Source organism: Equus przewalskii, chromosome 14 (genome assembly GCF_037783145.1).
Source record: "Equus przewalskii isolate Varuska chromosome 14, EquPr2, whole genome shotgun sequence".
Lineage (NCBI taxonomy): Eukaryota > Metazoa > Chordata > Mammalia > Perissodactyla > Equidae > Equus > Equus przewalskii.
The window spans coordinates 9,593,850-9,620,805 of record NC_091844.1 but is presented as its reverse complement, the minus strand read 5'-3'; the positions used below and the strand labels follow the sequence as shown (position 1 = coordinate 9,620,805).

The following is a 26,956-nucleotide window of genomic DNA, read 5'->3' as shown; positions in this document are numbered from 1 at the left end:
TTTTGTTTATCCATTCATCATTGATGGACATTTCTGTTGTTTCCACTTTTTGGCTGTTATGAACAAGGCTGCTGTGAACATGTGAGTACAAGTTCTCATGTTTTCAATTCTTTTAGGGACATTCCTAGGAGTGGAATCGCTGGGTCATATGATAATACAATGTTTAACCTTTTGAGGAAATGTTGAAATGTTTTTCAAGGAGGCTGTACCATTTTATGATCCCACCAGCAACTGATATCAGGGTTCCAATTTCCCACACCCTTGCTAACACTTATTGTTTGTCCTTGATTTTAGCCTTTTAAGTAGGTGTAAAGCATTATCTCACTGTGGTTTTGACTTGCATTTTCCTAAAGGTTAATGATAGTGATAGTGTTTTTTCACATGCTTTTTAGCCATCTATAGATCTTCTTTGGAGAAACGCCTATTTACATCCTTTGCCCATTCTTAAAATGAGTTGTCTTTTTATTAGTGAGTTATATGAGTTCTTTATATATTGTGCCACCACCTGTTTCTGTAAGTAAAATTTTATTTGACTATAGCTACATTCATTCATCTAGGTATTGTCTGCAAAGCCTAAACTAGTTACTATTTGATCCTTTTCAGAAAAAGTTTATTGACCTTTGATTTAAACAAAGAGTTACTGGGAAAGAAATAGATAAACATACTGAAAAAACAGGATAGAAAGTCCTGAAACAAAGCCCCATATAAATGAGAAATTCGACTGTTGACATAAATGATATTTCAAACCAGTGGGAGAAAAATGGCCTAATTCACTAATAGTATTACAATAATTTGCTAACTGCTGAAAAGAATAAAACTAGAATCTTATGTTAGACCATCCACAAAAAATTTTTTAAAACTTAAAAACAAATTTACAAAAGAATTAGAATAAAATAGAGAATATGGTTAGAAGGTTAGGGGAGGGAAGACGTTTTTTCTCCAACATAAAAATTAAAGTTACAAGAAAATAGTTACACCATATATAATAGAGAAGTGAAGAAAATATAAGGAGTTCCTTCAAATCATTTTTTAAAAAGCGGCAATGGATATGAATGGGCAGGTTGCAAAGGAAAAATAGTCAATCTCAGACTCAAAAGTAATTGGAGAAATGCAAATGAAAACAATTAGATATCAAATTTTCACCCATCATACAGAAATGATGATAAAAAACGAGATAATATTAAACGTTTGCTTAGATGCATTAAACAGTATTCTTGAAACACAGTCAAGGGTAAATACGGCTTCCGACTCCTCTAGCACCACAGCTCCTGTTCTAGGAATCCACGCTAGAGACTTTCAATAACAGGAACAGAAAGAGGCATTTACAAAAACTGTTTGTTGTAACAATGTTTGTGATAACAAACCACAAACAATTTCAACGTCCATCAAAAGGAGCTTGACTAAATAAATTATAGCAAAAGCATACTAGGAAATATTTTGCTGCAATTAAGAAGAATAAAGAAAATTTCTACATATTCACTTGGAAAGATCTCCAAATACACTTTGTTCAAGGAAATAAAAACCGACTCCTCGATTGGAATGTGATAATCACAATGAACAATTATTTTAATAATTCACTTTAGAAAGTTGTGATGTTAATATTTGCTAATGATATTTATGTATTATGGGTATCTGGGAAAAAAATCAACTCTTAGAAAAAATGCTTTTACTACTATACCATTTGAGAGTTTAAAAACTACATGTGCACAAATATGTATATAACGCACAGGGAAAAGGACTAAAATGGTATACACTAAACTCTGCATAGGTGAGTATATTTCAACTTCACAAATGTTTTTGGATCAAATGATTATAACATGCATCACATTTTGCAGAAAGTATGGAAGTGGAGGTAAGTAAGACTGCAAGCTTTTTTTCTCCCTTTGATGAACAAATATACACTCAAAAATTGTTGAAATTAGATCCATATGTCTCTGGCAGGAATATTTACAGAGGAAAAGATAATCAAGGGAAAACCCACTGTCCACTAAAAATCTCTGTGTGAGTAAAGCATATTCTTTCGGAGGGATGCAAGATCTCACCTTATTTGGAAATGGAAATTTGCTTGGTTCCACTTTGCCAGGTGCTTGAATAGCAGAAAGTGGTGGAAGCCAGGTCATCTCCTAAAGGGAGGGAAAAGCAATCAACATTGTAATACAAAGAGTATTTAAAGTCAGTAGGATATAAAGCAGCTACACAGGGATGCCTTAATACGTCATGGAAGGAATAAAAAATGAACAGGAGATGAGAAGGAATGAAAGGGATTTTTCTTTTTAAAGGATGGGAAACCTACTTTTATGATTTCTTAACTTTACCAATTCTTGGTTCCATGGCTATTCCCATGTCCCCTTTATATCTTAAAAAGATCTACAAGGCTGTCCTATTTTTGCTTCATTTAAGCCCCTGAATAAAGGGACAACTCAGTCGTAAAAGTTCTATGGAAAATGTCGTACAAAGGGGGCTGCTTCTCTTGGATTTGCTCCCACAAAATTCACAGGGTGTTTCTGAAGAAATGCACAAAGTACTTTTAACTTTAGGGCTCACTATTAGAGGAGTTATTTATTTTATTCAAAACTTCTATTAGTATGAGTTTCCAATAAGCCCTGCATATCACTTTGCTCTTCATAAAAATGTCATTCATGGGGAAGTGAAAAAACAAATCACACGTATGAAATACAGAGAATGGTGGCGTTTTTACAACACAGTATTAAGGACACAACTTGAGCTCAACACGCACTAATTTGTCATAGCTTTTTGACATCCAATTCACTAAGCTGCGAGAGAGAGGGGGGATTGTTGTATTCACTTCCAGTATTCCTCCTCAGTTCCATCTCCTGGAAGATATTTGCATTCACTAAATGACTGTGGAATTGCATTGAATCAACTTCTGATTATCAGGAAACTGACTTGGAGTTTACATATAGACTCTGCACCCTACGTCTTGATATCCTTCCCCTTCCACACCTAAGCAAGCACAGAAGCAGCAGTGGGTCCATTTGAAGAAAAGTGAGAAATTCTCTCTTCAGGTGAAGATATTTTCTTACCTCCCTTGGTGGGGTGGGTGGGTGCTGAAAAGGGATTTTTTCAGACTTTTGCAGTGAAAGAGTTTCTTGAGGATGGTATTGTGTCTCTTTCCTTGGTGCAGACCCACACAAGGAGCAGAGGGAGAGAGAGTGTGTTCAAACCCACCCTGGACAGATTTACTGACCCTGTATCATCTCTCGCCCACTGCGACACATGTGCCATAAGTGGGTTAAGCTCATATGTATTCGAGCTTGTGTATCCCTTCTCTATTCTGCTGTTACCAAGGTTTCTCCAACGGAAAGCAAAGGAAGATCTAGAGACCTTTTATGTCCCTTCCTCCTCCCACCTCTGCTCCCCAAGTATGTGCCCATTCTACCCTGTACTTACTCTATCCCTGCTGTCTCTCTTGAGGAGGTTGTTACGCAGCACTGCCGAGATTGTGTGCAGAGTGGTATCTGTCTTCATCTGTGGGTCCAACTACCATTCCTCCTTCTCAGAGTTGGACCACCTTTTCTAGGAACAGGTCAGATCTTACCTAGATTGTTGCTAACCCATTAAGAAAGCTATGAAGATCCACAGACAGTTTTTCTTCAGTTTCCTAACCCTATTCTTTTCTACACCTTGGCTTTCTCATAGAGCCATCTTTCCTTCTTTCCTCTACAGGCTTTTTGATTTTTCTCTTCGATTTAACTTACCGGCTAGCATACCTGTGTTTTTACTGCAAGTGGCCTTGAATCTTATATATGAGGAAGTTAGTTATCAAATACAAAACAAGTGAACTGATTGTTCCTTTCCTGCTTTGTTGACCATCTGATGTGTCCCTGAGTCCATCCTACTAATAATCACCCATTCAGGAGCCTCCTTTGCAATCATTCTTTGGCTCACACAGTTTAGACTGTATGATGCTTGGGGCTAAAATTGATAAGCACAAACTAATTACTCAGATTTAGACATGACACTTGCACATAAAGCTCCAATATGTTAATATTGACTTTGCATAAATTATTTTATGATTCCATCTGCATATCAGAATGTCTTGTATATGTGCATTTTGTGCCTGACTGCTATCAAAAAAAATCCCCAAAGATGAGGTGCTATTTCTGAGCGTCTTACAGCTACTCAAGAACAAATGAAATAAAAGGTCCACAAAAATATAAACAACAGTACTTTCAAAAAACACTTCTTAGATCAACCCTCTCTCGTGAATGTCACTTTCAGGTTAAATGTGTTTAATGTACAGCTTATCCAAGAGTGAAATTGCAGACAAGTTTGAAGAGACCACTCTGCTGGGATCCTTAGATGCTGTATCCCTCTAATTTTAGTATCTTATGCAGGGTCCAGCCCTGAGCACCCACTCACTCTGTGCACAAACATTTGCTCAAGACTCACCACGGGCCGGGCACTGTGATTACGCCTTAGCTATACCAGGTGCTCAGTTGCGTATCTACTGAACTGAAAGTTAAGGTAACAGCTCTGGCTGTATTAAGTTTTCTTCTCTAATCCCAGCTATGCACCCAATGCTTATAATCTGTCCGTTTCTTTCTTTCTTCCTTCCTTCCTTCTCTCCAACCCAACCACCCACCCATCCAGCATGCCATCATCCACCCAACCTCACAAACAATGGCACAGAAGACAGATGTCGTATTCTCTTAGTTCGCTGTCCTCATTCAAATACCAATTCTCCTTTGAGGCTTTTGCCATGTGGTTTTGGACCCTCAGCTCCCTTCCTCAACTCATTAAAGATGAGCTGCATCTTTCGCTCCATCTACCGCATCCCTTTAAACCAGCCTGATGGCTCCCTTCTGAAGACACCCCCCACCTCCCCTTACTCTATTGCTTTTAAGGATAAACTTGTGGAAACTTCAAGCATTTCACTTCACCTTCTTGACCTGCTCTTCTTCTAAGCCCATCTCTCTTCCACCTGAAGATTTTGGTTTCACAACCTTGATTTTAACTTTGATCTTCGGACTTTTGTGTTGAAAAATTAGAATACTGGCTCTTCCCACTCTAGTCTGAGCTGGCTCACCCCTTGGGATCTCCCCACTGGAGATCCCAGCCAGAGATCCCTATTTCTCCTCACATAAAAATTTGCACACTAAATTGCGCTTGAAATCCAACATCCAACACTAACTACCTATCAGATATTTTAGTTGGCTTAGCCAAGACCCCCCACACGGTGGCAATCAGACACTCTTAGGTCCACTAAAAATCCCCCTAAAGTACACAATTTTGGACCAAGTCTTCATTCTGGCTTCTCTGATCCTATGCACGGGCTGCTTAGGAAAAGGCATCTGTGCACATTGGTGGCGATACAGAATTAGGACACTGCCTTCCTTGAGTTTGGGTGCCTCATGTGGCTTGGACAGTCCTTGCACTTGTCCTTAGTCTATTCTCTTTTCCAGGCTCCTCAGATGTTATTCTCCCATTTTGTCACTCTCTCTCAGTCTCACTTTGGTTCTCACTCTCACAACAGGTGACCTTGCCTCCTATGTCATTAAAAGAACAAAGGCTATTAGGTTTAAATGTTCCCCAGGGACAAATGTGTCTGTATTCATGCCCAACCTCCCTTTTCCCTCTGGTCTGAATGGAAGAGGTGTGCTTCACTCTGTCCCAGGCTGCGCCCAACTTCACCCTCAATTTTGTTTCTTTCTCTGTCTTTGGGGAGCTAGTTCCATCAATATCTCATTGTTCTCCTCTTAACTTCAACATCATCTTCTCCACTGGCTTCTCCTCCCATGACCTATAAACCATCTCAAGCCTCAAACTCTTCCTGATCCTGTATCCCTTCTTTAGCTGCTCGTTATTTCTCTATTTCACTTCATAACCACTTTCTCAAAGAAGCATCTATATGTGCTGTTTTGACATCCTCACCCACTGTTTGTATTTTTGACTTACTATACACGTAAGAGTCCAGATAGTGTGTGTACAATATAGTTTAAGAATAACGAAGAATACTAAAATGGATACCTGTGAACTCACTACTCATCTTCACATTACCAATGCCCTATCATCCAGTTTTCAACAGAACCAGCTCTGACAAAGGTCCTTCTGATTGTCAAGTCCATTGGATTCTGTGGAATGCTCATTTCTTCTTGAAACTCTCTTCCACCCAGGCTCCCATGATGCTGTATCCTCCTGGCTCACCTCTACTCTCTGAGCCTTCTTTCCTCATTCTTTTTTTCTGAACCTTCTTTTTCTGCTGTTCTTTGAAGGTTTTGTATTTAGCCTTCTTCTCACTACCTTTCGCTTCCCTGGGTGATCCTGTCTATTACCGTGGCCTTAAAAACCACCTAGTATGCTGATGATGTCCAAATGTATACCCAGCTCTTAACTTCTCACTCTATGTGTCTGTTGAACCTCTCAACCTGGGTGTTCTACAGTCAATTCAAACTCATCATGTTTAAAACTGAACTCTACTCCCCACAAAACCTTTTCTTCTCTTTGTACTTTATATCCTGGTCATTGGCACCAACATCTATTATAACCTTTCGAGTCAGAATACTTGGAATCATTCTAGACTCCACTGCTTCCCTCCCCCATCCCTCACAATAATAATAGTAACTCACATTTATTAAGCACTTAAAATATGTCATACATTATTGTAAATGCTTTATATGATTTATTTAACACAATTTTCATAACAATTCTAAAAGGTAAGACGACTTATTTCCTCATTTTATAGATGAGGAAACCAAGTCACTAAGAGGCTAAGTGATTTGCTAAATTTCACCCAGCAGTTGGATTTGCCATATCCTGGGCTGCCTCTTGGTGGACACGATACCTTCCGTGTTCTCGCCCAGACCTAACTGGAGCCTCACCGCCATCCTAAGTCAAGATCTCCCAAATACACCATGCTCTGCATGTGCTAGTAGCCTCCCCCAACCTCTTCTTGTTTGCTGGGATGTTGAGTGTCAAAATCCAGTTCCATTTCCTCCTTTTCTACAAAGCCTTTTTTGGCCAAACCAAGTCACTGTTGATTTGACCTTCCTTTGTGCCACATTTTCCCTATACTGATCTCTATTAGAACACTTGTCCCCTCTGTTACAGTTATTGTTTACATATTGATGCCTCCCTTAGCCTGTGATGAGCCCCTGAAGGGCTGACTTCGCATAATTTGTCTGTTGGCTCCAGACCCGAAGGCAGAGCCTGGAACAGAGCGGATGCTCAGAACATTTTTGAGTGAATGTCAAATTGAACAGTATCTCTGCATTGTCTCTTCCCTTCTTTCCTGTTACTGGAACTACCATCCTTGCCACACCTTCATTATTTTTAACCTGAATTACTTTAATAGTTTCCTGATTGCTTCTCTTTCTTCTGGTATTATCAATCCATCCTCCACACTCCTGCCAACTTGATTTTCCTAAAGTGTAGCTTCAACCGAAAAGCTTCACTGCTCCAAAATCTTCATAGACCATCACATGCGCGACAATAACAATGACGGCAATGATGCCTCCTGTTGAGCTTTACAGTTTTCAGAGGACTTCCACACAAGTTTTCTCAGTTACAACCAACCTTTAAAGTAATTACTACATCTCCATATTGCAGGTGAGGAAGTTAAAGCTCAAAGAGATTAAACGATTTGCCCAAGTCACTCAGTTCACCCATGCCACCACTGAAAATCTCCTACTCCCAGTCCAGCGTTTGTTTTCACTCTACTGCATCTGCCCTCAAAGACCTCACCCTAGTATCCAAGACCTTCCACAACAAGGTCCCAGTTTTCAGCCTTGTGCCTTTTTATTAATCTACACACGCACTATGTATAAGAAAAACTACAGTCTCTGCTTTTACTTACACTGTACCCCTTGTATGTGAACGCCCCACTCCCATATGCTTTTTGGATTTCTAGCCATCCATTAAGGCTCCTCTTAAACATCAGCTATATCTTGGGCCTTTGCTGATTCTCCTTCTGTTTCAATATGACATGAGAGTTCCCTTCTCATCCTTCTCCAACGCACGCACTTTTTCTCTCTCTCATAGTAACGCTTAGATTCTTTTTTGTGCTATAGTTTTATGAATATACACCTCAATCGGCACTCGACCATTTCTCCCTCTTCTGATACCCTTCCCCAATGTAGAATAAAAATCATACTAAGGAATTCTAATAATCTCTTTAAAGAATATTCAGATTTATTAAAGATAGTCCTCTAAAGAAGAACTGAAAATTTCTTCAGAGAGGGATAGTGTCTACTCACCTTTCTGTGGACTGAAGCACCTTATATACTAAGTGGTGAAATTAACTTGTTGAATTAACTAAATGCCCATATTTCAACACGAAATTGCTCACTAACATTACTTCAATCTGAGTATTTCCATGTGGTTTTGCCATCTGAGACTTGCTAAATATACAAAGGAATAGTAAAGACAATACGATTGCTTAAAACATTCAAATATAGTAGAATTTCCAAGAACATAAGAATTATTTATCTGTACTAAATATATTTGTTTTTAGTGAATGTTCAGTGACTTTTTAAGATTGATTATCTATCATATTAAAATTTTCCATTAGGGATGCATGGGAAAATTAAGGGCCAATTGACTATTGTCACTTAGTAGCTCAGTGAACTTAGGTCAGTCACATCTTCAGTAAGTTATAGTGATTTCAAGCTGTAGACTTTGGAATCAATCATATCTCAGTTGTGGTATCTTAGAACCAGAGGAAATGGAGATATGAACTATCTCATGGTTTAGTCATGAGGATTAAATAAGATAATACATATAAAGAGCATAGCATGATTCCCTGATGTTTAATCATTCAATAAAAGACAGCACTGATTAATATCGAGCTGAGTTTCAGAATTCTTGTCTCTAAAATGAGAAATATAATTTCTCTCTGAGCTTTAGATATTGGGAGTCTGCAGGTAGAATATATGAGAAAGTGTTTTTATAAAAGAATAAAGTATTGTGCAAATGTAATCTGTAATTAAGCTAGTAATTATTAATACAAACTATGTATTACTAAAACAGAAAGTTATTTAAAGAGATTATTATGATTACTAAGTCTGATTTGTACTTTAGATTGGAGAAAATGTTCCTAAGTTTTCTCATGGGAACAGATCTATAATAATACCAGTCAGTGAGATAATAAGATTTGATAAAAAAGTGTTTAATTTGTACCTTATTTCTGGTAGTGATTTAAAATGTAAGCAAAAGTAAAAATTTTCATTCCTTCTAAAATTTCACTTAGTTTGCCTGACATTATTTTTCTCATAGAGAAAGAATGCTATTTCATTGCAAGGCCATTAATCCCAAGTACTGAATCCACTGTTCCCCACCCCCGCCCATGCTTTTGACATCCCTGGCCTCAACCATCCTTCATCACTGCTTTGCTCCTATTTCTCCCATGTGGCTGTCCTTTAACCACTTCTTGGACCACAGGTAAGGCAGGAAGAGAAATATAATGTTTAAAGGCAATTACTTGAAAGTCTGCGTAGCTGCCTTCTCATCTTATAAAGTCCCCTGCCACTTCTTTGATCTGTCTGCCTTCCCTCCTTTTTGATTTTCCTGTCACTTAGGAATGAGCTCCCGCTCTATTCCCCAGGACGGAGGGGTCCTCAGTTTTTTTTTGTTTTTTTTTAAGAATTTATTTTTTTCCTTTTTCTCCCCAAAGCCCCGGGTACACAGTTGTATATTCTTCGTTGTGGGTCCTTCTAGTTGTGGCATGTGGGACGCTGTCTCACCGTGGTTTGATGAGCAGTGCCATGTCTGCGCCCAGGATTCGAACCAACGAAACACTGGGCCGCCTGCAGCGGAGCGCGCGAACTTAACCACTCGGCCACGGGGCCAGCCCCCGGCGTCCTCAGTTTTGACCTTAGGTTCCTTAGCCTTTTAGATAGTCCAACTGATGGGATTAAGAAGCAACATATCTGTCTTAACACAGCCTCACTAGTCCCATTTCCCTGAGCAGATGTCTAGTTACCCATAGGACATACTTCACGGTGACTTCTTATTTCTTAGATATGCTTAAAATGCCAAGTCTCTGTATAGCAAATATACTCACTTTTCTCCTAAATGAGAGAACAGATGGTTAAATGATAAGGGTACAGAATACTGCATTTCATTAATGTCCAACCTTTTCTCTATCTCCATAGCAATTTTCAGAAGGCCTTGGGTTATGTGGGCCAGTTTCCATTTTCAAGTCTATTGTACAGCAAGATTGACCATGAATCCCAAGAATCCATAGCTTCAAAGTGAGTAAACTTTCACGTGCTCATTTTCCACAACCCTTCTCTTCCTCTGTGTAGCTACCCACTTACTCTGACATTACCTGCATCAGCCTGTCTTAGGACAAATGGTCAGAGGCTCAGGGCATCCATTCACTAAGCAGCACAGCTATTTGTTATTAAAGGAGAGAAGAAACAAAAATTGAATTTTGGCCTGAAATCTAATTTTAGGGTTCCAAATGTACAGTTACGAAGATCTGCAAAGCACATTTAGTTTGCAAACAGATTAAACTAGAAAAATTTTAAAGAATATTTTAACTTTCCTATTAAAATCAGTAAGTAGAGAAACACTTCCCTGGTTTCTCCCCCGTCTGCTGTCTCCCCACTGCAATCTATCTTGGTCACTGTCGCAGAAGTGTTTTATCTGAAATAGTAACTATGATGCACTTGCTCAAAAGCTTCCAGTGACCCTGGTCCAAGCATTCAAGACACCCTGTCATATGGTGCCATCGAGGAACGCCACATGTTACTGCCTGTTACCTTTCTACATAGTCCTCTCCCATGCCAGGTGGGTTTGCTTCCTGTCCCGCCCTAGGTTTTCTTGTCCTGACATTTTTTGCTTTTCCTTTCATGTTATTCCAACTTCATTTACCTCTTCATTCTTTCTCATCCCGGCCTCTCTATGAAGGTCACTGACCATGCTATCCTCAGCGAGGGCTATACATTCCACTCTCCATTACACACGATTCGGGTCACTTATTCACCATTTACACGCCGCTTGGGGCTGAGATTTTTCCTTTTACATTTTGCCACTCTCAGAGTATAAACTTTGTAACTCCTACTAGATTATAACCTCTTTGAGGGAAGGGATCATGAGTAATAACTCTCTTGTACTCCCCAAAGGTCTAGCACAGTGGATAAAATAATAGGAATTCATTTAATCTCTCTGAGAGTCTCTTTATTTGCCTGTAAAATGACGGCAACAATCAATAATACTGTCCTACCAAACACACACGGCTGTTGCCAGGATCAAGAGGGATTCAATTACTTCTTTCTCTTTCAGCAATGTCTTGACATCTGCTGCCAACTCAGATGTCTGCTGGAAAGGGGTGTCTGTCTCCACAGGCCTGGCAAATGACCACAGTGAACTCCAGCATTCTTTGTGCTCAGAAACTTACTCTTTTCAAAATAAAACACTGGGTTAATTCTGTCACTTAGGAATAAAAATGTAAAATGCCAAAGTCGATTTTTACGTGTGGCAGTAGCTGCTGCAGATCAAAGCATTATTTTGTTTTCAGTTTCCATATCAGAATAATCACTTAGCTTTCCAGTTCTTTCACACATATTATTCATGTTATGACACTCTTATCAGATAAATGCCACCGACAACAGAACATGGTAATTTTTATTACACTGTATATCCTTTAAACGCCAGTAGCTAACAGGAGCCCTGTATCTGGTGAAAGGGAAAATACTCCTGCAGGTCTGTTCCTGGAGGCAGAGCACCAGCCCTCGAGTGAGATAAGGGGGAGAAGCACACTATTCCTTCCCTAACAGGACCAGAGAGGACATTCTAATTGTCAATCCATCCTTGGAATTCAGACACAGACTCCAGGGTCAGACTTGAAGGCTGAGCAGATTTTGGCTCACAACAAGGAGGTCTAAGTTGGCCCCTAAATCAATAAAAACCCAAGAACAACCTCATTCTGTTACTATAGCAGGACCTATAGTTTGAAAAATAATAGTTAATCTAGTGCATTCATGTCCATGATAATAACAATCATTATTTGGATGGAAACACTACTCATGGGAAACTTTTGGAAAAACATTAGCTGCTGAAAAAATAAAAGTAGATCCCCTACTAAGATTTTTTAAAATATATTTTTCATAGTATAGCTTAGGCTGCCAAAATTAAAAATAAGCAAATAACCAATAAAAGTGTAATAACAGGGTTATCAAAAATCACAGTGAAATCTTGTTTCTTTAAACTGAAAACCCAGGAATATGACCAATTTGAAGTAAAATCGGTCTAAGACAGGGGTTCCCAGGAGCTGTGTATGTATTTCCTGGTCTCATACATACCCCCTGGATGGGGGAATCTCAGACTGGAACACCGACTAATCTAATTCATTGCAATGCCAGAGCTTTTTAACTTATCGCCATCCCCTGCTCTCAGTGAGGTTAATCCCCAATGAATAAAACAGAGGGTGCACCACGCAGGTAAAGATTAATGGAATCAATTCGAGAAGCAGCTTTCAATTCGGGTTTCACAGACTGAGAAAGACAAGGAGAGCACAGGCATTAGATAACAATATGATCCCATGGACTAAAGGCAAGAAAGCAAGCTCTGGGGCTGACAAATATGAACGTAGGACTGGAAACTGAGGGCGCCTTGGACCTGTGCAACACACTTGCTCTTTGGTCCCTAAGATTTACAGTTCTCAAAAAGCTGAGGCCACACAGCGTCCGGCCTTTTATTATTTCCTTCACATCGTAAAGAGTGTTATTCACAGTAAGGAAATCAGTCCCATGCACTGGAGACCCGCTTCCCACTTCTCTGACTTCAGCTGTTCCTGCAAACTCTGGACTCTCCATGGAAAGGATAAGAGCATTGACTGAAGTCAAGATACAACTGCCACCCTTAAAAAAGTTATTTCCTGTTGGATCCCTTCATTCTGGACTTTTTGAAGATTTCTTGCTCTAGATGCAATTTTGCTGTTTTCCAGTTTTCCTCTGGGGCCGGGAGATGGATGTGACCCGTCTTAGCCACTTGTCCTTCTGTGTTAAATGCATTCCCTGTGCTATCTATTTACTTGGGACCTTTAGGAAGAATAAAAACCATACATTCCTAAAATTCATTTTTAGATTCACCTGGCTTCCAATGTTCACTTTATTTCTGTGTTTAAAGCATACTATAATTCCCATCCTTTAATTCGGGGATCGTTTCCAGAACTGCACATTGCGTTAAAATGCTAAAAGTCATAAAACCTGCCATGGGTTCTCAGAATTTAAAGAAGACGGTTTGCAGTTGGGTGAGCGGCTGCAGGAACTTACTGACTCTGGTGACGACTTCACCCCGAGCGCCTGCCGCACCACACAGACACCTGCCAGGTCCCTGCACTCTTACCGACCTGGTGCTTCTCAAGAGAAACACTCACTGTTCTAATTTAAAAAAAGAACAAAGCATTTGGGGGGCATAAGAGGATTTCCCAAATTCTGAATCAGGGCCTGGTACTTTCCTGTGTCATTTCTGAGAACAAATCATATTAAGTCTAGGTTTATGAGAAGTGAGCCAAATTTCTGACCAGCCTGTGAGAAAGGTCGTGTTATTAATGATGCCACTGTCACCGTATTTCTGATCTACATAACACCTGCTAGTGGTAGGTAGCACAAACACCCAGAAAGTAGCCCTCGTAAAGACATCCAGATCATAATTAATCTTTGAACTAGCTGTGGTTTACAATAATCAAACTGCTCATCCAGAGGCATCTAAGGGTAAAGATGGTATTATGTGGGACAGAGAGGAAAGCTGTGGAGGCTAGAAGGACAGGAGGGAGATAATGACATTCTTGGCCATGTTTTCCACTTCACATGCTCCCGAACCCCTTTCCACTGACAGATAATCTGGAAGTGTGCATTCAACAAAACCCACATTTCAGTTACAGAAAGGCAGAACAGAACAGGCTTGGAATTGGCGTCTGAGAAACCTTGTTTAATACTGGCCCTGCTGTGAATCAGCAGAATGACCTTGTGCAAGTTTACTTTTCTGAGTATTGGTGTTTTCATCTGTAAATTGGTGCTAATAACCCTATCTTGCAGGATTCCTGAAATGGTAAGTGATAAATACACGAAGAACCCAGTACAGTGTCTGGCATAGGGTAGGTGCTCCACAGAAGGTAATTATTGCTACCTTACTACCTTTATAATCAGTGTTGGCAGCTCTTGGCTTGGACCTTGTGAAGGGAGGGGATGCACAAAGGAGAAGGCATTTATGAGTTTGTTTTTTAATCTATTTCACTCAGTTAATTATTTAATATTTAACTGGTTAATTATTCATAGTCAAATAAAAGGCATAATGAAAGCGTGCTTATTAAACAAGAATTTGCTTCCCTAACTCCCTTTGCCACTAAGCACCCTATGCACAAGCGGAAGGGGGATGCTATCTCAGTGTCAGGTATTGTTCTCAAATGGGACAATTACTAGTCAGCATCCTCTTTCCAAAAGCTGGTTTTGGGTTCCGAAGAGTTTAGACGCTTTGCCTTTGTGCCTATAGACTACCCCCGGGGCAAGAGTTAGGGCAGTTTAGTTGGTATGCTGGCCTGAGAGCTCTCCACAGATGACTCGAGGAACTCAATGGGGGAATGCGAATGTAGAGGTGGGTAGCTGCTGTTCCATGGTGGCAGGAGGGAGCATCTAGACTGGACACAGAGCAAGGCAGGCCAGCCTGGACAAGACAGACTCTGAAAGACACAGAGGCTGACATAAAAGTCCTTGGTATGGCAGGATTTCTGGTTCACCAGAGGGAAGGCAGGTCTTAGCTGCTGTTCTGCTGTGAGCCCAGTCCTGCTGCAGGCACCAGTCTTTCTGCCGTTCAAGCCCTTCCTCAGCTATGTTCCTTCCAAACACACAGGCTTCTGCCTATTAACTTTACCCAAAAATATCTTCTCAGTTTGAGAGGTGATTTAAAAATCACTGAATGGTATTGCCTAGTCCAGCAGGGATGTCTCCTTAAGGATGAATGTGAAAGGCAGAATGACATTATAGGAGACAGGAAATGTCAACTGAAGGCCTCCAGACATGGACAGCTGAATCCAGAGGCTGGAGGCTGGTTAGCTTTGGAGAAACAATCTTTTTTTTCCTTTTTAAACTATGTGGTTAAAATATCCTTAAAAAAGACAAGTAAGATTAAAATGTTTACCCCAAAAGTTCATAGGTCTGCAAGAAAAGAGAAGTTAAGGCCAAAATAAAAACAGGGTGAAACAACTTTTATTAGAAGAAAAGGCAACAAAAAGACTGAGTTAGTATAGCCTGATAAGGAGCTTACACCTTGGGAAAAAATATTCTGTTGGAACAAAGAAATAAAGATAAAAGAGGAGATACTAAATTAATGATGTCTGAAGAAAACAAGATCTTGAACTCAGCTGCTAAGTATGTCTTTAAGTGGGGAAAGGAAGAAAAGACCTTTAGGAAATTAGGAGGCAAAGATGATCGTGCAGAAGTCTGAATGGGGAGACAGGGAGAAGGAAGGTTCAGAGTATAAAAGGGCAAATGGACAATCTACAAAATTCAGACAGACGTTTCTATTACTTGATCCTCACCAACAACACATAGCTCCCTGTCTTGAGAAGAGGTCTACAATCATGCTGAATAGTTTATGACTCAGTAAAGCCAATCACTTCAGTTTCTACTAGTGTATCCAGATGTGCATTCAACTGAACACATATTTGAGCACCCATTATGCGCCAGGTGCTACTCTAGGTCCTGGGGATACAACAAACAATATAACAGGCATGGCCCGACTCTCAGGAAGCATTAGTACCGGTGGGAGACACAAGTGATAGACAATGAACAAAGGAATGTAAATACAGCAGATCCATATTCCTCACGGTTGCTGTATTGGTCTGATGTGTCTAATTAGTGTTTTGGCAAAAAAGAGGTATAAGAGAGGGCATGTATCAGACATCCGAGGGATGCCTTGTGGAAGAACATTGTGTGTAGCTGATGGAGACAAGAAACACAATTAGAGTCAATCTGTTCAAGCTACAGAGAAGAGTTCAGTTTTTATTAACTTTCTAACAATGTCTGTGACTAAAAATTCCACAGGTGCTTTGTGCTAACCACTGTTTTAGCTGCTTGGGACACAACTGCAAATAAGGTCCCTGTCCTCACGGAGGCTACATTCTGGCAAAAATGAGATAGACAGTAAACATGCACATAATATTACGTGACATTTTATAATATAACACAATGGAGTGTAACTTAGTATAATGTAATAGGATATAGCATGATAACCATTAAAACTATCCAACGGTAAACTGCCCATCTCTTAAAATGGTGAGCTGCTATTTTGGAAGTGTTCAGGGTCATAAACAGAGTGAGAGGTCTCTGGGAATCCCAAATCTGGAGCATCTGCTTCCCTCTGAGTTTGATGGGGCCACATGGGGGATTTGGGGCAACCTCCGCCCTCTCTGTTTGTCTCTGTTTCTGACTCAATGAAGTTCTTGACTGCCTGTGTGATCTCTGGTAGGTTGGGGATCCATGATTTCACTTTAATTTTTATTTAATTGAAAAAGTATCTTTATTGCATCTTTCTGCTTACATAAATAATATATGCTTCTTATTAAAAAGTTAAACATTGCAAAAATACAAAATGCAGGAAAGTCAAAGCCACCCAGGATCCTAACGCCTACAGACAATGCCCACAGTGAACAGTTTTAAGCACTGGGTACTCATCCAATTTTTATATAAACACACCAACATGCGGATTGTATATATATTTTTATGGTCACAGTGTTTGGTGACTTTCTTTTCATTTTTCATTTTTTCTCTCCAAAAAAATCATGCAAATATATCTTCTTTTCAAAGGCTGAACAGACCATCCCACTGCCAGGAAGTATTGTAGTTTATTTAATCAAATGATGGAGGGTCAAGTTGTTGCCATCTTTTATTACTACAAACCACGCTGTGGCAAAAATCCTTGTACACTGATTTTTCATGGTTCTGTATTTCTGCCATAGGATTAATTCCTGGTATAGAATTTCTAGGTCAAATGGCATAAATATTTTAAATTTTAATATATTATCAAATTGTTCCTCCAAAATGGTCTATCAATTTATATCTCCTCCAACAGTATATGAAAGTCTCTGTTTCTAAATACCTTTAATAATATTCTTTTTAAAAATCACATTTGAGGGCTGGTCCGGTGGCACAGCGGTTAAGTTCACATGTTCCACTTCAGTGGTCTGGGGTTTGCCAGGTCGGACCCCGGGTGTGGACCTATGCACCGCTTGTCAAGCCATGCTGTGGCAGGCATCCCACATATAAAGTAGAGGAAGATGGGCATGGATGTTAGCTCAGGGCTAGTCTTTCTCAAAAAAAAAAAATCACATTTGAGGTGGCTTCAAGATCAAGATGGTGACATAGGAGGCCCCCGAATTTCCCTCCTCCCACAGACACACTGAATACACACCTACATTTGGAGCAATTTCCTCTGAGAGAAATCCAGAAACTATATGAGTGACTCCTACACATGAATGACAGAGAAAACACCCACAGTGAAACAGGTAGGAAAGGCTGAGACACGCTCTCACCATAAACCCCACCCTTGGCACAGCACCATAAAACCCAGAGGGTACCCCCCAACTCCCAGCTTCTCCTTGAGGAGTGAAGGGTTTGGAACACACATCTAGTGCTCCAACTTTTAAGGCTGCCTCCTGAGGAATGGGCTCCCAAATCACCCAGCTCTGTTAGCCAATGGGGCTTACATTCATGAGTCCCACAGGACTACAGCAAACAAAGAAGCAGTTGTCAAGGGGCAGAGGAGCACTTCCATGCCTATATACCAAAGCTGAGTGCAGACGGAGCAGACAAAAACATAAATCTCCCAATTTCTCCCCAGAAGGGGTTTGACTGCATACTTTCCTAGCTGCTGCTAGAATTTATCCAATAAGAGGAGCAAAAAGAGAAAAAAGATTGAAAAAGAGGGAAGCTACCTTAAAGGACTTATGGGACACCATCAAGCAGACTAATTTATGCATTATGCAGTCCTAGAAGAGGAAAGAGGGAAAGAGGCAGAAAGAGCATTCAAAGAAACAACGGCCGAAAACTTCCCTCATCTGGGGAAAGAAACAGACATCCAGATCCGAGAATTCAGAAAGTACCAAATGAGATGAATCTAAAGAGACTCATACCAAGACATATTATCATTAAATTGTGAAAGAGAGAATCTTAAAAGCAGCAAGAGAAAAACAACTTGTTACATACAAGGGACCCACTATAAGAACATCAGGAGATTTTCCAGCAGAAACTTTGCAGGCCAGAAGGGAGTAGGATGACGTATTCAGACTGCTGAAACAAAAAAAACCTGCCACCCAAGAATACTCCACCGGAAAAGTTATCCTTCAGAACTGAAGGAGAGATAAAGAGTTTTCTAGACAAACAAAAGCTGAAGGAGTTCATCACACTAGACTGGCCTTACAAGAAATGCTGAAGGGAGTTCTTCAAGCTGAAATGAAAGGACACTTATTAGCAACATAAAAACATATGAAAGTATAAAACTCATTGGTAAAGGTAAATATATAGTTAAATCAGAATACTTTGATATTATGGTGGCAGGTAAATTCCTTATAACTCTAGTATAAAGGTTAAAACAACAAAAATATTAAAAATAACTAAAACTACAATAATTTGTTAATGGATACATGATAGAGAAAAGTGTAAATTGTGACACCAAAAACATAAAATGTGTGTATGTGTGTAAAAATGTACAGCTTTTGTATGTGTTCAAAGTTAAGTTGTTATCAGCTTAAAGCAGACTGTTTAAACTTTAAAATGTTTTATGTAAGCCTCATGGTAAACGCAAAACAAATACCTATAGCAGCTACACCAAAGATAAAGAAGTCAAAGCATACCACTACAGAAAATCAGCAAATCACAAAGAAAGGAAACAAGAGAGGAAGAAAAGATCAAAGAAACCACAAAACAACTAGAAACCAATGGGCACAATTGCAATAGTAAGTACATACCTATCAATAATTATTTAAAATGTAAATGAACTAAATTCCCCAATCAAAAGACAGAGAATGGCTGAATGGATAAAAAACCAAGACCCAACTATAGGCTGTCCACAAGAGCCTCACTTCAGCTTAAAGGACACAGAGAGAGAGAGAAAGTAAGGAGATGGAAAAAGATATTCCATGCAGATGAAAACCAAAAGAAACCAGGAGTAGATATACTTATCTCAGACATTAATCCAAAATGGTAACAAGAGGCAAAGAAGGTCATTATATAATGATGAAGGAGTCAATTCATCAAGAGGACATAACAATTGTAAATATTTATGCACCCAACATTGGAGCACCCATCAGAGCACCTAAATATATAAAGCAAATACTAGCAGATCTGAAGGGAGAGATAGACAGGAATATAATAGTAGAGGATTTCAATCCCCCATTTTCAACAATGGATGGCTCATGTAGATAGACTATCACTAAGGAAACACTGGACCTAAACTATATATTAGATCAGATGGACCAATAGACATATACACGACATTTCCTCCAACAGCAGCAGAATACACATTCTTCTCAAGTGCACATGGAACATTTTCCAGCATAGATCATATGTTAGGCCACAAAACAAGTCTTAACAAATTTAAGAAGACTGAAATCATATCAAGCATCTTTTCCAACCATAATGGTATGAAACTAGAAATCAATTGCAAGAGGAAAACTGGAAAATTCACAAATATGTGGAGATTAAACAACATGTAACTGGACAACCAATAGGTCAAAGAAGAAATCAAAAGGGAAATTAAAAAAAATCTTGAGAAAAATGAATAAGGAAATATAACATACTAAAACTTATGGTATGCAGTAAAAGCAGTTCTAACAGGGAAGTTCATAGTGATAAACATCAATATTATGAAACAAGAAAGATCTCAAATAAACTAACTGTGCACCTGAAGGACTAGAAAAAAGAAGAACAAACTAAGCCCAAAGTCAGTAAAATGAAGGAAATAACAAAGATCAGAACGGAAATAAATGTAGAGACTAGAAAGTCAATATAAAAGATCAATGAAATTAAGAACTGATTTTTTGAAAAGATAAAACAAAACTGATGAACCTTTAGCTAGACTAAGAAGAAGAAGAGAGAAGATTCAAATAAATATTGGAGATGAAAAAGACAGTAAACTGGTACTAAAGAAATACAAAGAATCATAAAAGACTACTATGAGCAATTATACACCAACTAATTAAATAACCTAGAAGAAATGGATTAATTCCCCAAAACATACAATCTTCCAAGACCGAACCGTGAAGTAAAAGAAAATGTGAACAGATCAATAACTAGTAAGGAGATTGAATCAGTAATGAAAAATCTCCCAACAAACAGAAGGTGGCTTCACTGATGAATTCTATGAAACATTTAAAGAATTAATACCAATCTTTTTCAAACTCTCCAAAATACTGAAGAGGAAGGTACATTTCCAAACTCATTTTATGAGGCTAGCATTACCCTGATACCAAAGCCAAACAAGGACACTACAAGAAAAGAAAACTATAGGCTAATATCCCTAATGAACATAGATGCAAAAATCTTCAACAAAATATCAGCGAACCGAATTCCACAGCACATTAAAAGGATCATATACTATAATCAAGTGGGATTTATTCCAGGGATGCAAGAATGGTTCAACATACACAAATCAATAAATGCGACACATTACATTAACCAAGTGAAGGATAAAAATCATATGATCATCTCAATAGATGCAGAAAAATCATTTGACAAAGTTTAACATCCTTTCATGATAATTTCAAGAGACTGGGTATAGAAGAAACTTACCTCAACATAATAAAGGCCAACTATGACAAGACCCACAGTTAACATCATACTTAATGGTGAAAAGCTAAAAGCTTTTCCTCTAAGATCATGAACAAGACTAGGGTGCCTACTCCAGCCACTTCTAGTCAATGAAGTACTGGAAATCCTAGTCAGAGCAATTAGCCCCCCCCCCAAAAAAAAGGAGCAAAAAGGCATCTAACTTGTAAATAAAAAGTAAAATTGCCTCTGTTTGCAGATGACATGATATATATAGAAAACTTCAAAGACAAAAATCTGTTAGAACTAATCAATGAATTCAGTAAAGTTGAAGGATACAGAATCAATTACAAAAATGAGTTGCATTTCCATACACTAATAATTAACTATTAGAAAGGGAAATTAAGAAAATATCCCATTTTCATTGGCATCAAAAGATTAAAATACTCCAAATAAATTTAACCAAGGAAGTAAAAGATCTGTATAATGAAAGCTTTAAAACATTGATGAAAGAAATTAAAGAAGACACAAATAAATGGGAAGATTTCCTGTGTTCATGGATTGGAAAAATTAACATTGTTAAAATGTCCATACTACCCAAAGCTGTCTATAGATTCAATATAATCCCTATCAAAATTCCTATGGCATTTTTCACACAAATAGAAAAACAATCCTAAAATTTGTATGGAACTGTACACAACACTGAATGCCAAAGCAATTCTGAGAAAGAATAAAGCTGGAGGCATCACATTTCCTGATTCCAAACTATATTATAACGTTACAGTAATCAAAACGGTATGGTATTGGCAAAAAAACAGACACATAGATCAATGGAACAGAATAAAGAGCCTAGAAATAAACCCACGAATATATGGTCAACTAATTTTCTACGAAGGAACCAAGAATACACAATGAGAAAAGAATAGTTTCTTCAATAAATGGTGTTAGGACAACTGAATATCCACATGCAAATGAATGAAACTGGTCTCCTATCTTATTCCATACATAAAAATCAAATCAAAATGGATTAAAGAGTTGAATCTAAGACCTGATCCTGTAAGACTTCTAGAAGAATATATAAGGAGTAAGCTCCTGGATTTCGGTCTTGGTATTGATTTTTTGGATTTGACACCAAAAGCAAAGGCAACAAAAGCAAAAATAAAGAAGTGAGAATAAAAACCGTCTGCACATCAAAGGAAACATCAACAAAATGAAAAGGAAACCTACGGAATAGGAGATTTGCAAACCACATGTAAGGGGTTAACGTCCAAAATATATAAGGATCTTATACAACTCAATAGCAAAAAATCAACCAAATAACCCTAAAAAATGGGCAAAGCACCTGACTAGACTTTTTTCCAAAGAAGATATACAAATGGCCAACAGGTACACAAAAAGATGTTCAACATCACTAATCATCAGGGAAATGCAAATCAAAACCACAATGAGATATCACCTCACACCTGTTAGGATGTCTATTATCAAAAAGACAAGAGATGACAAGCGCTGGCAAGGGTGTTGAGAAAAGGGAACCCTTGTGCACTGTTGGGAATGTAAACCAGCACAGCCACTATGGAAAGGAGTATGGAGGTTCCTCAAGAAATTAAAAATAGAACTACATTGGATCCAGCAATTCCACTTCTGGGTACATACCCAAAGGAAATGAAATCATTGTCTCAAAGAGATATCTGTACTCCCACATTCACAGCAGCATTATTGACAAAAGCCAAGACATGGAAACAACTTAAGTGTTCACTGAGGGAAGAATGGAAAAAGAAAATGTGAGAGATATATACACACACAGTGAAATATTATTCAGCCTTCAAAAAGAAGAAAATCCTGCCATTTATGACAACATGGATGGACTTTGAGGGCATTATGCTAAGTGAAATATGCCGGACTAAGAAAGACAAACAGTGTATGGCATTGCTGTATGTGGAGAAACAGAGAGTAGAATGGTGGTTGCCTCGGGGTGGGGAGTGGGGAAATAGGGAGAGATTGGTAAAAGTGTACAAATTTTCAAGTTATAAGATAAATAAAGTCTGAGGATCTACGTATAGTTGATAATAAAGTATTGTAAATACTGTATTGTATAACTGAAATTTGCTAAGAGAGTAGAACTTAAGTGTTCTCACCAAAAAAAAAGGTAAATATACGAGGTGATGGATGTGCTAATTAACTTGATAGTGGGAATCCTCTAACAATGTATATGTATATCAAATCATCATGTCGTGCACTTTAAATACACTACGATTTTATTTGTCCATTATACCTCGATAAAAAAACACTTTTACCTCATTGCCAATTTTATAGGAAAAACATGCTTGAACTGTCACTTTAATTATCTCTCTAATTATTAGCACAGCATATTTATTGGACATATTCTTTTCCTATTCCTCAAATTCCTTAGGAGATGTGGCTCCTTGCCCTAAGTCGAAGGGGTCTCTATCGTCTCAGTGTCACTATTCTACTCGTAACCTGCAGGGCATAATGGAGCAGTCCCTAGCTCTCCTTTTTAGGGCACATATTCTTGCCCACTTTGACATCAAAATATATATTTTTCATATAGTGTTTAAAGAGTGCTTTGGGTATTTAGGAAATTAGATCTCTGTCTCACCTGTTAGGTTGTCACAAATAAATTTTCCATATCACACCTCTAGGGAAAAAATTCCTGAAGTAAAAACGGACAAGAAAACTCAGAAGAAAAAGCAACTCCTGAGAAGTAAAGGTAAGCAATTAAATCTTGTCATCGAAACGTATTCAATATAACCATCAAAGTACATGGCAGGCAAATTTTAACATATAGCAGCTAACTTTTGTAAATGTTAAAACCTGATTGCTAAAAATATTTGTTGTAATAAAAGCCTAAATAGGCCAAAAAAGTAACATTCCAGTTGAACCATTAGATGTGTGAGTGCATATGCGTGAGAGTGTGCGTGAGTGTGTTTATTATATGTGTGTTTTCTATGCAATGGGTATGAGGGATCTTATTGGGGTGAAACCTTCTAAACCTATATTATGGTGATGGTTGCACACCTCTGTAAATTTACTACATATCATTGAATTGTACACTTGAAATGGGCTAGTTACTTGATGTGTAAACTGTGCCTTGATAAAGTTGTCAAAAAGGAGAGCTCGGGACTGCTCCATTATGCCCCGCAGATCACCAGTAGAAGAGTGACACTGAGACGATAAAGACCCCTTTGACTTAGGGCAAGGAGCCACAAAGAAGGGGTAGCGGGTTTTTGACGACGGGTCAGAATCCTCCTAGGCATGGCCGTGAAGGCAGTGGGCATGAGGAGACTGGCCTGCCTAGGGCAGCATGGAGGTGGTGCTGGGGTGGCAGTGAGTGCTCCGGAATAGACAAATGGGACCGGAATAGGTCACAAGCACCCAGATCATGGAAGCCTTTCAAAAACAGAGCCACTCAGACCCGACAGAAAGCCAGTGAAGACAGCCAAGCCCGAGTGTCACAATAAGAGCGGTTCTGAAAAGAAAGAAGGTTGGCACAAAGCCGGATGCGTCAACCAATTGCTAGAGATGGGAAATTCTAACTAAAAATTTTAAATGTCACTTTCTTTATAGAATATTTATATTTTAAAACTTTACGCTTCTCCCAGTATTTCAGAGCCCTGTGAGACAAAGAGAATAACCTTGTGTAAAGAAGTGGCGAAAGCATAGGACTCAGAATGAGGAGCTGGCGCGTCTGGCCCTGGGGCCACATGGAAGCGTGGAATCCGGGCTGAAGGCTTCTAGGGAGTGGCACGTTTCTAATTCTCAAACGCGAGGGCTCGGCCCAGAGAAGCTGTCTGTCCAAGGCCACCAAGTCATCCTGGGACTCAGCCAGAATGTGAAACAGGGGCTTCTGCGTCCTTCAATATTCCTTAAGTAAGAACATTTAACTGGGGTTTAGTGAGAAGTAAATAAGATAATATATTTGAAATTATTTTATAAATAAGTTACTCAAGGCAGGACAATTAGTTTCAGCAGGATTTCTTAAGTGTAAATGTGATATATATTATTAATATATATTATATATAATATTAAATGATATATATTATATATAAAAAAGGCTCTTCCAGCATTATTGGTTCTCTCACGTTTCTCACTGAGCTCTGGTCCTCTCTCTTTTCCTATCCCTCTCCCCACTCCAAAAACAAGAAGTGTGACAAACGAGGAAAAGAGAGAAGAGGAAAAGAGCAGAGGCCAGACTGTGGCGAGGTGGTAGGGGCAAAGGAGGCAGGTGAAGGCAAGTGGATGGGAACAAGGACACCTTGCTCTGCCCTTGACCAGGATACGTGCTTGACTTTGCTGGGCCTCTGCTTTCTCATCTGTGAATACTGTGAGAAGAAATGTGATAATCAGAGAGCTTACCAAAAGAAGGAGTCAATCAGATGGAGCCTGTCCCACCCTACCTCAAAAACAACTGTGCACACACCCGTCAGGATTCTTGCTGAAGTTTACTCAGAAATCGCCTATGTTCAGCTCTTCTGAGTGATAGAAATGGAATGTATTTACTCTGGAAACTGCATCTCAATATATAGCCAACATCTTAATGTTTTCAGATTCTCTGGCATTTGCCTCTTCCCTTTCCTTGTTATTTCTTCTGTATCTCCTCGAGAAGACATGGTGGCAATTTAAAAAAACAATTTATTTTCCCTGGCTTCAAGTGATGTGGTTAAGCTGAGTACCATTTTCACTTCAGAGTAAAACAACCACTGTCCAATTCTCAAATTGCTTCCCCAACCTGGGGAAGTTCATGCCCAAGTATCCGACACGTAATTCTAGAACCAACAATTGTTAAATGGAGTTGAGCACAAGGAAGTTAGGGCAACCGCAGCTAGGGGGAAGGTCATCAATCCCGATGCCAATTAATCTCCCTTAAACAGTTTTTCTATCACGCCACCTGCTTCCCTAAGAGTCTGCTCAATCTGAGAGTGTTCCCGGTCGCCCATTAGTCCAGGTCCAACTTCTCAGTCTTGTCTCAGGCCCTGCCTCACCTTGATGAGTCCAGCGTGTTCCTCCCAGGAGCCTCTATTCAGGCGACTGGGTTTACCCAGCTGCCCACAGGAAGGAGGCTCTGTGCATCCCACCCACAGGCTTTGCTCAGGTGTTTACCCATCTGCCTTCGCTTCCATGTCCACATCCATGTCCACATCATCATATCTTAGTTCAAGACCCATATTGTTCAGGAAACATCTGCTCACAGCCTCCTTTTCTTAACCTTTTCTTTCTCTGAACGTCTGGAGCACTAACAGTTTATAGCTCTTAATCAACCACTGACTTAGAGCACATTTAAGCCTTCCGAGGTCAGAGACCCCCTCTGTTGCTCACTGCTCCATCCCCAGTGTCTGCCTTAGGGCCGTGCTCATGGTAGGTACTCATTAAGGAATTCCAGGATGAACTGTTACTTAACATAGGAGGTGTGATAACGCAATGAGACATTGTTAAACCACCACGCTATCACACACGTTCATGTCATTCTTTGTTGCTCTCAGGCAAACAGTGCTGGGATAGCTCAAGATGTTTCTGAAATTCCTCTGTGGGAATCGTTCCACATCACAGTCCTTCTAATTCCCGGGGGGCTGGGGTGGGGCAGGGAACCTCAGCATTAGGAGTGGATATCAATTCAGAGAGAATGAAAAGTCACTCAGAGCCAAACTTCAATAAAGTGGCCAATCAAGGTCAGAAAGGTGTTTTGGATCAAAACCCAAGTAAGGATGCTGGTTCCTCATTGCTTCCTCCTTGCTCTCAAGAAGAAAGTAGTTCTAGGAATGCTTGAGAGATGACATCATCAGAATGAGGATTTAGTCTCTCAAGATGACTTTTTGAAGGACAATGAGTGATCCCTTTGCATTAAAAATAGCCAAACATGAATATTTTTCTTTTTTTTTTTTTGAGGAAGATTAGCCCTGAGCTAACAACTGCCACCAATCCTCCTCTTTTATTGCTGAGGAAGATTGGCCCTGAGCTAACATATGTGCCCATCTTCCTCTATTTTATATGTGGGATGCCTGCCACACCATGGCTTGATAAGTAGTGCATAGGTCTGCGCCCGGGATGCAAACCGGTGACTCCTGGGCTGCCAAAGCAGAGTGTGTGAACTTAATGGCTCCCACCGGGCTGGCCCCATAAGTATTTCTTTTTGAAAAATGAACCTAGCAACTAAGCACATAGTAGGAACTAAATCAATACCCATTGACCTAACCTTATTTATAGCTGTGGTACAA

General features: G+C 39.3%; 1 protein-coding gene across 9 annotated transcripts in view; it reads right to left on the bottom strand.

Moving 5' to 3' along the window:
* AFF3 (ALF transcription elongation factor 3) overlaps nt 1–26,956 on the bottom strand; it is a 573,659-nt gene that overhangs the window by 195,416 nt on the left and 351,287 nt on the right. For all 9 annotated transcript variants that reach the window (XM_070573486.1, XM_070573489.1, XM_070573490.1 and 6 more), the window contains one exon: nt 2,043–2,123. In XM_070573486.1, the coding sequence (XP_070429587.1) occupies nt 2,043–2,123 (81 nt within the window). The remainder of the gene's footprint in view (nt 1–2,042; nt 2,124–26,956) is intronic.